Raw genomic sequence first — 16,610 nt, 5'->3', positions numbered from 1 at the left:
ACTATTCTAAGGAGGCGGACGAGCATCTTATCATCTCCCAATCTCTTTTACAAAGGCAAATCAAGAATTCTGCGCAAGGATTACCCGGATTAAGGAGGACACAGACGTAGCCCTCCTTGGACTATGTTAAATCCTTGCCTCGTCCTTAAGTCTAGCTTCCTTCAGCTTGCAAACAAGCAACTTGTCATCTCATCATGAAACTGTTAACAATATATTTTTTTTGTTACCTAAGTCATTGTTTCCAGGACAAATTTTGCAATATGTTAATGTTGAAATGCTTCTTTCTTTCAGTCATCCAGCTCAGTTACACTTCAGAGAAGAGTCTGCTCTACACACCTTTGGCAGCTCTCGTATTGTTGAGCGATAACTCTCAGAGGGATATGATGATGAAAATTTGAACTGATCCGCTCAAACTGCAATCTAGAATTCTCCACAGGTTTCTTACTGCAAGCTTTAGTAAATGTATAAAGGGGGGAGAGATTTTGAAAAAAATATTTTGCATGTACTTAAAACAAATAACAAAACTCGTGCGCAAAAAAAAAGCTTAGGCAGATTTTGCCTTATCTTTGTCTTTGTGTTTACAAGGATTACATTTAAAAGTACATGGGTAAAACTAAAGCCTTAAAGCATGTAATTATCCCAAAGAGAGGGGGGGACATGGGTGACGGGATGGACATATCACACAAAGATTGGTTTTAAAGCTCAGTTAACTTGACTAGAACAGTTACATTACACAAATACAATAAAGCATCCAAGTTCTGACCAAGCCACACACTTCTACCGGTACGCCAAACTGTTTCGTGGATGTAAAATCTGATGGTTATACCTTTTTTTAAAACCTGCACATCAAATTAGGATGAATTTATCTGTGTAGTTAAGAAAGTTCAGCAGCAAACCATGTGCTCCCAATACACGATCAGCAGCCACAGTTTTAGATCATGCTTTTAACAAGGAACAAACAATTGCACAATCAATCGATGTTCTTCAAATCCCCGCTCCATAGTCACACCTCGTTTAATCAACAGAATTGTTTTCTATGAAAACAATCTCCGGGCTGTACAGCCATATTCGATGTCTCAGACAGAGCCGCTCGGTGGGCTTCCACACAAATTTGATTGTTGCACACGCTCACACAAGCACACGTACACAAAAGAGAGCTAGTCCTATACAGAGGCTATGATTGAATTATTCAGTTTGGCGAAGATTTGGCAGCAATTGTGTGGTCTTGCCTTGGAGTGGATCAGAAAAACAGCATCTTCTTGTTTCCTGCACCACTGCACAGCTCATGCATAAACAGCTTCTGCTTACACAGCCAGTATTGCTTCGGGACAACTTCACATCATAACCTGAACATGCTAGCTACTTGGTAAATTGACTTTCACCTTTCCGTAGACACCCATGACATTAAATGCTTTGGATTTTAGGCAATTTTCAGTGTTCGGATTTTTTTTTAAAAAAGGAAAAGAGAGGTGTCTTCTCAAGAGAGCTACTGAACCACAAAATAATAATAATAATAAAAAAAAAAGTTTGTGTTTAAGGTGCCTAAAGTCACCAATAAGCACACATATTGCCATCTAAGTGTATGAAAGCATGAGTGGCTGCCAAAACGGCTTTGATCAAATTTACAAGGCAAGCAGAAAGAAGAAAAGAAATATATACAAACTGTCACAAATGCCGCTTCAACTCCGGCTGAGGAAAATAAAATATCCGCAGTGCTGCTGATCCCACTAAAAGCATGTTGCTTTTAAAAGATCAGTTGAGACGGCAAACGCAGTAATCATTCAGGTCAAACAATCTAAAATCTTGAGTTGTCACTCTATCCCATGTGCAGCAGATGACAGAGCTCTCAGAAGAGAATGTAAGGGACTTCTGAAATCAATGTAAAAAATGCACTTTTTTCATGGCCATCTCAGTAGCAGTGTTAGATACATTAATAACCAATATGTTCTAGTTTTATATTTCAGACAGGGAAGCGATAACAGTGAATACTGATTGCACTGATTGCATTCCCAAGGTTGAGGAAAGTCACTGGGCCAGCATCTGCAGAAATAACAAACCTCACATGTGGTTTCTGATTAATCTTGGGGTCATTATTCTTAACTAATTATAAACATGCCTGCTTGATTACTACTTAGTCTGTCAAACAGTTTACATAGAGAAACTAAGTCCACTGCACACAGTTTATAAATAGCAGAGAAAGTAAACCGGAAAATTAGGGGAAAAATGCAATAAAGACCAAAAGGATGGTCTTACCGTCATAGCAGAATAACTGGATACATGTGTTTCTGTGTAAACGTCTGTGTTGGTCTGTATATACTCTAGACGTATCATTGCATTATATGTAATCAAATTCACCACATCGAACAGGCCTCCTGCTCTGTTAGATGAAATTGAATAATGTGTCCTCATAAATCATGAATCAATATGTCAACAAAGAAACCCTTGAAGAAAAATGTGAATTTTTTACTGAAGTACGTCTTCAGGAAAAGTTGTGGGACAACTTAAAAAAGTTATCTTACATGTAATATAATTACCAACAAATGCACAAGTTTTTAGGACAGCTAAGGGATAAACATAATGGTCAAAATTAGCCAAGAGTTTATGCTTTCAAGAAACCTTTTTTTTTTCTTTACAAACAGTTTTCCAGAGCATGTAAGAAATCCATTATTTACCAATTTGCAGTAATAGCTCAGATTGTAAAAGCAGGTGTCTCCAGAAAAGGTATAAACATCTAATATTTTACATGTTGCGGATCATTTTTGAACACCTTCAGTGTAGAGAAAAATAGCTCAATTCTGACCTGATCGACAGACTAACAACTAGTAGTGAAGCCAAGATCAAATGGATTTCTGTTTTGAAACAACTCCGCTCGTTAAAGTTTCAAAAGACACTTTCAAAAACACGTCGGAGCAATTTCTGATTGTAGACAACACACCCCTGATGTGCCTTTGTGCCACCAAGCGAGGTAGTAACAGAGCTGTAACAGTCGACAGGCGAAAACGAAAGCCAACTTTGCAGCTTAAGAACGTGATGATGTGATGACATACAGTGCGTGCGCCCACCTGACCACAAGATGTAAAGACCTAGACAACAATCAACAATTTAGATATACAACCAAGGAGAAGATTGATGATTATTCACAACTTTGTATTTGTAAAAAAGGGCAGCCACTAAGAGAACTGCTAAACTGAGTTAGCGGAGGGCGGCTGTGGCTGAGTGGTTAGAGCAGTCGCATTTCAATGCAAGAGTGGGGGGTTCAATTCCACCAGCAGTCACATGCCAAAGTGTCCCTGGGCAAGACACTGAACCCCTCATTGCCTTCTCCAATGTGTGTCCCATCAGTTTTTGAATGTGATAAAGCTCTGATTATTATTTGTACAGAAATAGTAGAGTGCTGTATGAATCGGTAAATGAGGACACAGATTGTAGTGTAAAGCGCTTTGAGTATATTGATCAGATAGAAAGGTGCTAGATAAGTACAGTCCAAAAAAAAAAGTTAATTTGTCATGTTTTGAAAACAATATGTCTGTCACAAATTGAATGCCTTGTGCTCCATGTCAACACAGCTAAGTTCTGCTCTGTGTGGTGTTTGTTTTAGGTGAATGTTCCTATTGTGTAATCAATTATTTTACCCTCACTATAACAATTGGTTATTCACATAGTTTAACAGTTGTTAGCATATGCAAATATCTGCAGCAGCACTAAGCTGTAAAAACTTCCAGCAGAAATGTGAATAATACTGCCAGAATAATTGTGTAATTTAAAATTTATAGCAGTGTAAAGGTTTATAAAATAATCTAACACGGTTGAGACAGGTCCTCTGGACATGTTCTTCTTTGTTGAAATGTTTCAAATGTTATCCGAAAACCTTCTTCAGTCTGAGGAGCTGCAATAAAGTCAGTCTTAAAAGCAGCACCTTCTCATAGTGGATCCAACATTTTGCTGGGGACAGACAAAACTAGTTGTTCACATGGAGGACCAGCAGCCTAACAACAGATTGTTAGTGCCCCGATGGCCGCTTGCTAGAGGGATACTTGCAATACCAGCAATATAAGACGGGGACAGTTGGACACGGAGACCTTTGCCCCTGTATAACGATAGACGGGTTCTCAAACCAACGTTCCTCTCTATCAAGGATGTGCACATCTTCATTAATGAAAGAGTGACTGCTGGCCTGCAGATAAGAGTAAACTGTGGAATCTTGGCCTGATGATGTTGCTCTTCTGTGCTAGTCCATCCAGCATAGAAATCCAGTTGGTTTGAGAGAAGAGTTAAGGAAACCATCTTTGTGAGGAGAACTTGTCCATCGTTAAACAGGGACAGAGGTCTTCGTGTCCAACTGTCACCCTCTTACAATGCTGTTCTGGCGAGTAATAATAACAATATCGTGCAGCCATCAGGGCACTAACGATCTGTCGTTAGGCTGGTGGTCCTCCTTTTGCATGTGAAAAACCAGACTTGACTGTCACCAGCAAACTGGTTGATCCACTAAGAGTAGGTGCTGCTTATTAGACTGTCGCAGCTCCTCAGACTGAAGAAGTCTTTTTGATAAGACAAAACGTTTCAAGAAAGAAGAATCTGTCCAGAGGACCTGACTCGACCTTTATCTTCCCCGATTATTGAGCACGCATCAGGACATTTATAAAATAATGTTTGCATGAACGATTTAGAGTCCATCCATCCATCCATTGTCTTTACCCGCTTATTCCATTTTGGGTCATGGGGGTCGCTGGTGCCCATGTCCAGCAATCACTGTGCAAGGGGCGGGGTACACCCTAGACGGGTCGCAAGTCCATCACAGGGCCACATAGAGACAAACGAGACAAACAACCATTCACTCTCTAACTCACACCTAGGGACAATTTAGAGTTACCAATCAGCCTAACATGCATGTTTTTGGTCTGTGGGAGGAAACCGGAGCACCTGGAGAAAACCCACGCATGCACGGAGAGAACATGCAAACTCCACCCAGAAAGGCCCCTGGACCGGGGTTTGAACCAAGGACCTGCTCGCTGAGAGGCAGCAGCTCTACCAGTTGCGCCACCGTGCTGTGATTTAGAGTCTGAAATTGTTTTAAAATGAAAACAACCCACATTTGTCTTGACCCCATTTGAACTAGCCAGTCAATCCTGACCAGAATTAATCTCCTATTCTCTCATTAGGAATCATTCCAAACATTTTCACAAAATTCCACTTTATATGATTTTAACTATTGATATAATATTTATACACAAATGTTACAGACCAAAAATATGCATGTTAGGAAATTGTCCCTAGGTGTGAGTGAGAGAGTGAATGGTTGTTTTTCTAATTTATCTCTATGTGGCCCTGTGATGAACTTGTGACCTGTCCAGGATGCACACCGCCTCTCACACAGTGACTGCTGGACATGGGCACCAGTGACCCCTGCAACCCGAAAATGAAGAAGCGGGTAAAGATAATGGATGGATGGATGGATGGGTGGATGTGGTGTGTTTGAGTAGTTTATTTATTTTTGTAGCTCATTTTAAAATAATGCATTACTTAATTATAAATTGTATTGTAAAAACACAACAACCCAATTTCCCTGCTTAGACAGACAATGCTACTTTGAGCAATAACCCTCTTGGATCTCCATTTGTGAGTAACCGTGATGCATTTAACAGGTTCACATTTATCTATTAATAGAAAAATGACATTTAAACACCACCAGACTATTCTCCCTGTGTATGCACCATTTTCTCAAATCACCAAGGACTTTTTTTTTTTCCCGAGGGGACTGATTAGTTCTCTCTCAGTTGAAAAATCAGAAGCAACTTTGATAAGCAATTAAACATTTTCTGTTGTCAGGCTTTGTTTTATGCCTTTCAAGTCTGTATTTTTGGATCAAATCTACATAAAGACTGAATAACAGAATGTCTGAGGGCTGGTTATTGTACCTCCTCATACCAATCTCTCTTTCAGATGTTTAAAGCTCTAAATTTATGTGCAATTGTAATAAGAAAGCTATCATTATCAAATAATCATTATGAACCAACATGGAAGGGGAAAGCAAAACAACAACAAAAAAGTTGATTCAAAGCAGATTCTGTTCTTCTGTTTTGGGGCTGTAGACTTCAAAGGATGTGCTCTCACCACTTTTAAATAACTTTAAATCTCTAATCTGTTACTGACGTTCCGATTCAATACCATAGCCATACCATTGGAAAAATGGAGATGGGATATGGGCGTTTTTCTGTTGCTAAAATGAGCCAATCAATTGTCTGCACTTACTGTGTGGAGCACCCATTAACGGTGTTCAAACCAGCATAGCTACACTTACTCCAAAAGGTTACAACCTATCTGACAACAGATTATTCCTATAGGCATATTATTTTTCCAAAATTTCCGTCTGCCTGTTTGTGCCGAACAGACACAGGAGCTGAAATGTGCAAACAACTGAAACTAATATTAAATGCCAAGAACAGTGAGTAAGAAGAGTCATCAAAAATATTGAGTACAATGCAAAAAGACTTTAATAAATTTCAGAAGCTCACACATACATAAACAAAACATTTACAATTTTCTCCACACTGGCAAATAAAAGTCAATTACAAAGATCATGTAAGGTGCATATTGAATTCACATTGAATAAAAGTGAGGTTTTCTGTCTCCCTTACAAAGACAAAAAGCTTTCCCAATGTATTTTTCCCTTTCCCCCAAAGATCAGGTAAATCTAATTATTACACAGTGCTAAGATGCTGTGTGTATTTCATACCGTGGCGCCTATGAAGTAGTGAACATATTTGATACCATAATTTCACAAATATATTTTCTTTAAATAATAACCAGCCTCACAGAGAGGCAAAAGCATATAAAATTAAAAGCTGTAAAGTAGACATAGTCTGTACAATCATAACAAATTTAGACTGGAAAAAAAATCAAAAGGGCTGCTGTTCCGTGCAGTAATTTGATTTACCTATAAACAGCCTCACAGAAGGGGGAAAACGGTCCCTGGTCCATTTTGTCTGTACATTTTTGAGTGAATACACAGGCTATGTCTATATTGACGTCTCTAATTCTATGGTCATAAGTGTGCACTGATGGTGCCTGTTAGGCCTTAACCTACTGAATACATTTTGAGCTCACCATTTACCAGGAATATTGCACAGTCATGCCGCTAAACCATCAAGCCTGTTACTTTTGACAACTGATTTTGGAACATGTCATCATGAGCCTAAATGTAAAGAAAAAAGTTTAGTTAAATTATGCTCCAAAAAGGGGCCTAATACGTTTTTTTTGTGTTTCTGTTACATGCAAATTTATTGCTACTTTTTCTTTAACGTAAATCCTGGTTTAAGTTTGCAGGAAAATTACTTTTAGTCCTTTCTGTTCGCCATCAACTCAACCACTGTTTGAGGATGATTATTTTTCTTTCTTTTTTTTTTTTTTTTACCATCTGGAGTCATTTAAATGTAGATCTCCTGGGTAAATCACTTCTGATTTAGGAACAGAAAGCGACACACAAAAGGTTAGGCTTAGCGCGCTTTGAATCTGCCCTACATAAACAGCTTTTGATTATGACCCGAGCAGTTAGTCCCTTGTGATTGTGGCTTAGCTCAAAGTATTAAACTTGTCCTACCATTTCTTCCTGTGTAATAACAGCTTGGTGATCTTTAGCACACACATACACACATAAAAAAAAAAAAAAAAAAAGCACTGTTGTTGTGGTTCTGTTGAGGGGCTGAGCGCATTTCTTTAACTCGTCAGTCACAATGCTATCATTGGTATCAAAAGTGGAACAGAAAAAGGGCAAAGAGTAACAAAATGTGAGCAATTTAAGCCTACAGGTTGAAGGCATTGCAGCATAAATACATTGTAAAGAATTAAAGATATAAAACCATAAAGGTAAGAAAATAAAATGGCCGCTAGGCTGTTGTTTTTTTTTTTTTAAACAAGGCAAAAAGAAGCAGTCAATAAATATAAACACCATCAAATTTGTGATAGATATACATACATACATATAAACATACTTTACAGATCTACTGACTGTATTTGACACCTATTTTACAGTTGGGGAGCTTGAATGGGACATTGTCTTGCGAGGGTTCAGGGCAAAACCTCCGCATGGTAACAGGTATAACGTAGCATAAAACTAAAACTAGCATGAAGCATTTCAGATGTCCAACAGATGCACAAGAGGAGCTTTGTCAAGTTTCAGACAGGAACATGAAGCGCGTCTTCTTTTCTGAGACGCCTCACCCGCCTGTCCCTCTCCAAGTTCATCTTATGTACTCAAATGAATGAAGAGGTGCCGTTTCAGGCTGTAGAGACAGTAAAGTACTTGTTTCACCTCTTCAGTTCTTCCATCTTTTATCTTTCTCTGCCCTCTCTCTTTTTCTCTCTTTCTCTTCCTCTTTAGGAAGCGGGAGCTAGAGATTGATTTTAATCCTGTGGGAGCGAGCTGTACCTGTGTCACAGAGTGTGCCATAGTGTGGTGGGTTCAGTGCCATCTCCTGAAATATAGAGAGACAGACAGATATAGGGAGATTGTGGTTACAATATCAATGAGCTCTGAGCAACCTAAGCTGTAACCTTATTGGTGTGAGGTTAAACTGACGCTGAAAAAAAAAAACATTTAAAAAGAAGAAAAGAATGGCTTATAAAAAAAGCTTTCTTCAAGGAACTGCTGGCAGTCAAGTCATGCCAGGTTTCCTTGAAGAATGCCTCAAGTGTCACAAGTTTGTGTATTTTCCTGTACTTATCAGAGCATGCAATCTTTTCCAATTAGGACTCGCAATTTGTGATTTTTTTTTTTTTGGTCTCCCACCACACTAGTGCAGCACTCTTCATTTCCCCTAAAAGCAAACCATTTGAATCAATTTAGGCCCACTCTCATTCGGACCCTTGCCAGTTGAGTCCTCTGATATGTACAGAAGATAACATTTTGTTGTTCCTCAGACAGTTAGCAGCACATCTGCAAGTACTTAACACAGGGATAATCAATTGGACCTGATGGGGCTGACGTTAGGTAGTGACTGCAGACGCAATGGCTCAACAGAAACAGAAACAAGAAATAAAATAAAATAAAAAAAATCAACCAGACATAATAATGATATCAAGACACAAGCAAGAACAATATTTCTTTTAGAATATAATGAAAGTATCTGATTCAAAAGTTGAGCTAATCTCTGTTCAAGCATGTTTTTCCTTGGCATGTACAGGGTAACATATATGTTGAAATGTTCGTATATGTTGAATATATGTTTATAAATTATATATGTTGAAAAATATATGCTCATGTTCAGGCTGCTGTTGAATATACCATATTATTTTACATTATTAGCGTTTAATGTATATCTTAGACCTTTTAGCGTATTGTTAGAGTATTGTTAGCATTTCTTTAGTGGATATCTTAGTGTATGTCTTAGATCTTTACGTATTGTTTCTTTTTATACGTTATAATTTTGCTATTTTTGGGTGTAACTGGGACCTTGAGTACACAATTTCGTATCACATGTGATGCAAATGACAATAAAGAACCTTGAAATTAGGCATGGACCTGATTCTGGTTTATCAATTTTTACTAAGATGACAAAGACAGTGCGGGGTTTTCTCTAGTCAAAGTGTAAAGGGTAAATTAGTTCTCCCCTCCCCCGCCTGATGCTGGAAGCCATCATTCAGCTGTTTATGGCAGTGAAACAACAAATATCCCCACCTTAAGTTAACTGATAATGTTTTGTTTCCAAAAGCATGCACTGTCTAACAAATGTCATCCATCACTGATTTAAGGCAAATTTGTTTTGAAACCGACATTTTCTACAGACCATGAGATTTACTATAAATACTGTTAAAACAAGCACTCGACTGCAGGCTTGTCTAATTACCTGTTAATTAACTTGCTAGTATTTGATTGTTAGGCCTCTATTTTACAAAGAGCAAAATGACTTGGAAGGAACAGTATTCAGCAAAATTAGAGCAATTACTTTAGAACAATGGCAACATTTAGCTGATGGTTATTCTTTTTTTTTTTTTGAGTTGTTTACATTTGTATATACCTGTTTAAAAATCACATTTTATAAGAAATGGCCTGTTGGCTCTTTTTGTGTTGTTTTCACCTCACCCTGATTTTTAATTAAATCTCAATACTTGAAAGAAGAATTTAAAATCAGACTTTGATCTTGAAAATACAAATAGCTGACACATCAGGGTCATAAAATCTTGGAATGTTTAACATAAACAGAGTGACTGTGAACACATTTGTTTGTATTTTCTCAACGTTTTATTTTTAATATTGCATTAAAATTGAATTAAATATACTCCACTATAATGTGCAATAAATTTATTCTCTAGAATCTTATATTTACTATTTACTCATAGTTAATGTTCATATAAAAAAGCTCCTAGATAATGAAATAACTTATTTTGCTTTAAATCTTAGTATTACACTGGTCTTTTTTATGTATTTTTCCTCATTGTGATCAAGCTGTTACGATGTAATTGGCACATATCAATGACTGACCTAATACTGCAACACTTCACAATCTGTTTTACAAAAACTAGTCCTCACATGAAATCATATCCAAAGGAAGCAAAAAAAAAACAAAAGTCCCTATTACTCTAAAGATCATCTAAGCAAAGTGTAATTTATCTTTATATAATACAAAAAAACTACAACAATAACATTACTTTGCAGTAAGTTGGACAAACAAAATAGAAACCGTTTTACAAAAGAATTAATTAACTATTTGTTTCTGTAAATGTGGTGTCTGAAATTAGTCAAGAAGTTATTTGAGTCGTCCTCCTCAAACGCAAATGTTCTAAAAGCTCCTCATCACTGGAGGCGGACTGACCTCTAATATCAAAGGGGGTAGGGGTTAAAAGCAAATTATGAGACTTGGAAAAAAAAGGGATAGAAAAAGGGAGGGTGGCATTTGCAAATACTGTTCTTGTATAATGAAGCCATATGGTGGCACAAATCTGGAGTCTCTGAAGTATTTTTACAAGCTTTACTTCTTATCAGGTACATCTGTAAAGTCCCTGAAAACATTTTGGTGACCTTCAACTATAATTATCTCCTATGTCCCCCCTTGATTGGTATTCCATGGGTGGGATTTTTGTCTATGAGATATTTTCACCAGCATTAGGTGCATGGCATATCACTGCAAAGTAACTAAAGCATTGTCTTTCTCTTTGATGAAGGAAAAGGGGAAAACTTAACAACTTCCCTATGATCTTTGCTTTTGGAGTTCTAGCATTAAGGTTGCACTGAAGAAAGACAGAATGTCTGGCGCTTAAAGAACAAATGCCGCTTTGGTTTTAAAAACAGCACTTCAAATCATCTTGACAAACTCCAGAGTGCTCGCGCATTCTTTTTGCCTCATCTAATAAAAGCAAGAACCACATCTTTTGAAGAAGTGCCGTTTTCAAGTGTTCTTCTTAAGACTTAGAAAATAGAGGGTTTTGTTCTAAGAAAGCACAAAGATTAAATCAAAGCGAGCTGAAGTTGTAATTGGGCCCCAACAAACAGGGCTTCTGGTCATCTACCTCACATCACTTGAACATGAATCGCCCAAGGATAGTTTGTGGCACTCCTGATAATCTTAAAGGACGGCTGCTTTCCCCCCACCATTCCTTATCAGCCTTATTCGCAAACCAATTACGGTGATTTTAATCATACTGTATTACAAGTGATTAACCCTTTAGTGCATTTAATTAACCTTTGCAACCACTGATTCTCATCGGGCATAGCTTCATGCTATTTTTTTCCGTGACACAGGCTTTAAATAAGCACATTCTAAACTGGTGGGAAATGTAACATTTAAAGTGGGAGGATTCACTTGTCATTTGCTTAAGGCGACACGAAAATTAGATATGCTGTCGACGTAACATCACCAAGGATGGCTCTTGGTAAGTATATCCACTGAGAAAACATTCTGTGTTATTGTTTTCAATTGTTGATATCAAACTATGAGAAGATTGTGCACATAAAACCTGTTTTCAGCTAGATGAGTGAATAAATATACCTTGGAAATAATGAGATACAAACATAGCCTGAAGATTTGGAAGAATGTTTACTAATCAAATATTCATAGATTTCGAAATTATCGGTACAAAAATGCTCCACTCTGATCAGCACCATAAGTGAAAATCAATTTAAGTCTGTGATGCATTAAATTCGCAAGGGATAATAATTCTGAATTGTTGAACACAAACTGACTATTTCTGCATCTGCTCTGGAAGTCATTACGTGTAAGAAGGGGAAAATCATACTGACAACTTGACAGTGTGTCGTATAAACACATTATGGATTAAATCTTCAGTACCAGGGGCATGTAGTAGGCTTATGCATGATGCAGCATGGCAGGGCATAGCTTTTAACTAGGGTTTCAAATAAAAGGTGGATGAGAGAAATGACGATCAGCTCTGTGTGGGTGTCTTCACAAATTAGCCTAAGTACTACACTTTACTGGATCAACAGTCATTTACAACGACTATTCTATGAGAAATGCTTGCTCGGTGTCACACAAAAAATCTACTGTGAGTAAAAGAAGCATAATACAACCAGAAATGTAGAAAACATTGAGCAACATGAAGCTGAAGACGCAAACAAAGGGAGAACACCTTGTGAAATAAATAATGTTATAAACATATTATTGATGCAATATCGTGAAATTGACCTAGAAATGGATGAGTGGCAGTTATAATAAATATGATCAAAAGTAGAACATAAACACAAACCAGTGCAACGACAACAAACAAATCTAAAAGAAATGCTTAAGGAAATGTAAAATAAAAAAATAAAAAACTTAGTTGACTGGATGCTTGAGGTAAAACCACAACAATGCCTATGCCAGTATGAACAAAATGATTCTCTGCACTCAGTCAGCCTTGTTTAATTAAATTGTGCCGACAGCAGGTCAAATATGTAATCATACATTAGAAATACAACAATGAATATTTTTTCGGTGTCAAGCACTCACTAAAACATGTCAAAGTGAGAAAGATTTGTGCTGAGATTAGTCTAACTCTAGATCAGCAAATTTAAGCCATGCAAAAAAGGTTTCTACATATGCCATTTATAACAATAATTGGGGTCATTAAAGAAGAACATTTATGGGCTTGGTGTAGGGTTGACCTGGTAGGCTTTTTATGGACTATTGCTCCCTTGGTGTTTAAGTATATTGGTCTCAAGGCTCTGCATCACCTTGATCCCTATGACCCCCCTTCCTCTGTCCCGAGCAGTACTCAGTCTTCCAAACAGCACTGAGCTTTGGCTGCCAGGACTAAGTAAGGCCACCTCTACTTACATCTGATTTACATTTATTTCCCTTGCCAGCTTTTATTTTATTGGGGCATTTCACATTTGGCAAGTATCTTTTAGGGAATCATAAGCCCTTTGCTGCACCTTAGTATTCGAATGAGCCTCACTTTCATACAGCCTCTCTGGCACATTTTAAGACTGTTTTAAGGACAGAAGCCAAAAAAAGGCTCTGGTTATTTATCAAGCCATTCTAGCACACCCAAAGCTTTTTTTGTGTGTTTTTTTCTGACATTTATTGGCTCAAAATGGGCATATTTCACACTTTTTGGCTCAAAGAATACTTGATGAGATGAGTAGTCTTTAATTCATTTTATATGTATTGTTGAACATATTTGCCAGATAGACACAGCTTCATCTGCTTTTGATCTCAAATTCAATTGTGGAGTTCAAAAACTGTCCCCTATCACACAACCCTCAAAATCAAGCTATTGCCTTCAACTATTCACAGCTGAGGTAATAATATATTAGCATTAATATTCTTGTTATTACTGAAACTTTAGAATATCAAATTAACCTCAACTGTATTTTTGCATTGAAGTCATGGCTGCCCATAAAGAAGGGTGAATTAGAGAATTAACAGATACTGAGAAATATGAACTATTAATTGTGACAAACTATGTATCAGTCCCCATTTTATGTGCAAATGACATTCATGTAGACACGGTCATGGTTTGTGTGAGAAATTCCCCGGTCGTTATACCTCCACCTCCCCTCTTTCACATCATCTACTAAGGAACAGCAATGGGAGTGTGAGTGGGGACTAGTGTGGGTGGGTTTAAAAAGGAAGTCATGAATTACCTGCCGGGTGGTGATTTGCCCTGCAGTCTTGAATCCCCCCTGACAGCCGCACCCTGAGACACTGTACTGGTCGGAGCTAGTCGATGAACACTTGGAAAGTGAGTCACAGCCCACCACAAATGTGTTGTCCAAAGGGAGCTCCTGGATCACGTGGTGTTTCTTAGGGGCCACAGGAGTTTCTGGTTTGATTTGAAATGTAGGCTGAGGTGATGCAGACTTGTAATGCTTGGCTAAATCTGGGCTGTCAGGTTTGAAGGTCGTGGGTGTGGTCGCCCAATTGTACTTTCCCATGGTTTGCTCCTCCAGCTCCACAGGGAGATCCAATGTTCCATTAACATGCTCATGCGTGGGGTCTTCAGGCTTGGATTCATCTATGGTCACAAAGTTCAAAAGAAGGCTCTTAGGGGATCGCTTCTTTCTTTTCTTCTTCTTTTTGATCTGACGATTTTCTTGATTGGGTGACACCCACTCCCCACTCTGCTTGCCCTTCTGAACTACTTTATGTCTGGGTGTCTGCCGGCATCGTACCAAGGCAGTAACAAATATCACCAAGATGACAGTCATGGTCCCTGCTATGATAGCTATTACAACAATTACATATCCATTCGCTTGAGGTGTTACCTCATTGTCCCCTATGTTACGATCCAGCGGTGTTTCCATACTTTTCCGCAGCTGCTCTTGGATAAAGGTAGCATTTGACACAGTGTCATTGACAAACAAGTGAACAAGAGTGATAGCGTGTAATGACTCAGGCTGGCCTAAATCTTTGACCTTGACTACCAGCCTATGCAGTCCCTGATCAGCTAATACTATTTTCTCCTGCAGAGTTATGTTACCCGTTGTTTTATCAATGGTAAAGAGACCTCGAGGGGAGACCCTAGAAGTGATGATTATGCTGCTGATAATACTGTAATGCAGCTCAGCATTCATACCTGTGTCATTGTCAATGGCAAACACTCTGGTGACCACAGAACCAGGGGTGGTGATGGTCCGCACTAGGTCATATGAGTAATTGGAGGAAGGGATGACAAACACAGGGCGATTGTCATTCACATCCACTACATTAATAGTGACCTTAGCATAAGAAGTGCTGGGCGGCTGCCCTCCATCAACTGCTTTGACCATAAATGTGTAAGAGCTTTGCTGCTCCCTGTCAAAAGTGATGTTTGGTTTAATCACACCCGTTTGTGGATCAATGATGAAATTGTCTTTCCCATTCAAAATAGACAGAGTTATAACAGCATTATCTCCTGCATCTGCATCAGTCACTGTGATTAAACCAACAGTGCCATAGAGAGGCAGGTTCTCAGGCACATAGAAGTTGTATTCAGGGTGTGTGAAAGCTGGGCTGTTGTCATTAAGGTCCTGGACAATTAGCCTAACGGTGACGTTGCTCAGTAGGGGGGTTGAACCATTGTCTCTTGCCATGACAGTGAATGAGTACCTCTCCTGTTTCTCTCTGTCTAGTCGCTTCCCAACAGAGAGAATTCCTAACTGCCTGTCTACATTAAACCCATCAGGTGCATCAGGGCCAAGAGTATAAATAATCTCTGCATTATGCCCACTATCTGCATCTGTGGCACTGATTTTTATTAGCTGTGTTGAAGGGTCATTGTTCTCCGGTATGGAAAGCTGAATTTCAGGCTGAGGAAAGATGGGTGCATTGTCATTCTCATCCTTGATTTTAATTAGAACCATAGCTGAAGTGTTCAAAGGAGGTGTCCCTCTATCCGAGGCCACTATCTTAATAGCATATTCTCGAGTTGTCTCAAAATCAAGAGGAGCAGCTGTCTCTAATAAGAACTGATCATTAAAGACTGGCTTCAACCGGAAAGGAACATCATGGTCGGTGTAGCAAGCCACTTTTCCATACAGATCTGCATCCTTGTCAGTAACAGTAATAAGGGCTATTTTGGTATTGAGGGGTGCATTCTCAGACAGCAGTACAGTCCCGTTTACCAGGTTGATAATGTAGCGAGTGTCTATGGAGGGCACATTGTCATTGACATCAGTGACATTAACAATCACTGTAGCTCTGGATGGGGTGGAGCTGCCATCACTTGCTAGAACTATGAGTTTATGTACAGGAGTCACCTCCCTGTCCAACGGTTGCTTCACAGTGATCAGCCCAGTGGAACTGTTGATAGCAAAATGACGCTTGGTTGAGAAGGAGACCTGGTTGCTGAAAGCAAAGTGGATTTGTGCATTAGAACCCAAGTCTGCATCTGTGGCATGAAGCTGAGCAACTGACGTCCCCATTGGAGCATTCTCTGGCACAGAAACCTCCAGTTCACTGTCCTTGAAGATTGGACGATTGTCATTGACATCTGAGATGGTAACTTGGAGAATAGCAGTGCTAGACTTGGGTGGGCTGCCACCATCCTCCACCTTGATCTTCATTACAAAGGTGTCTTTTTGCTCCCGGTCAAGGTTCTGCTGAACAATCAGTTGAGGCCACTTGTCACCTTCAGGGGTCTCAATGATGTCTAAGCCAAATTCATTGACACTCTGAAACGACAAAACAGTTTTG

General features: G+C 38.8%; 1 protein-coding gene across 2 annotated transcripts in view; it reads right to left on the bottom strand.

Annotated features, from left to right (window-relative positions):
• Nucleotides 1–16,610, bottom strand: part of pcdh11 (protocadherin 11) — a 186,164-nt gene that overhangs the window by 162,889 nt on the left and 6,665 nt on the right. The window contains exons 2-3 of one of the 2 annotated variants that reach the window (XM_037675258.1): nucleotides 14,081–16,588; nucleotides 8,265–8,474 (exon numbers count right to left, since the gene is read on the bottom strand). In XM_037675258.1, coding sequence (XP_037531186.1) covers nucleotides 8,391–8,474; nucleotides 14,081–16,588 — 2,592 coding nt within the window. In that variant the 3' untranslated portion in view covers nucleotides 8,265–8,390. Of the gene's footprint in view, nucleotides 1–8,264; nucleotides 8,475–14,080; nucleotides 16,589–16,610 lie in introns of those variants that run through there. The other variant, XM_037675259.1, reaches the window with a different exon arrangement.

The sequence above is a fragment of the Nematolebias whitei genome, chromosome 4, assembly GCF_014905685.2.
Source record: "Nematolebias whitei isolate Nwh7 chromosome 4, NemWhi1, whole genome shotgun sequence".
Lineage (NCBI taxonomy): Eukaryota > Metazoa > Chordata > Actinopteri > Cyprinodontiformes > Rivulidae > Nematolebias > Nematolebias whitei.
The sequence above is the reverse complement of the archived record's forward strand: the minus strand, read 5'-3'. Positions and strand labels throughout refer to the sequence as shown.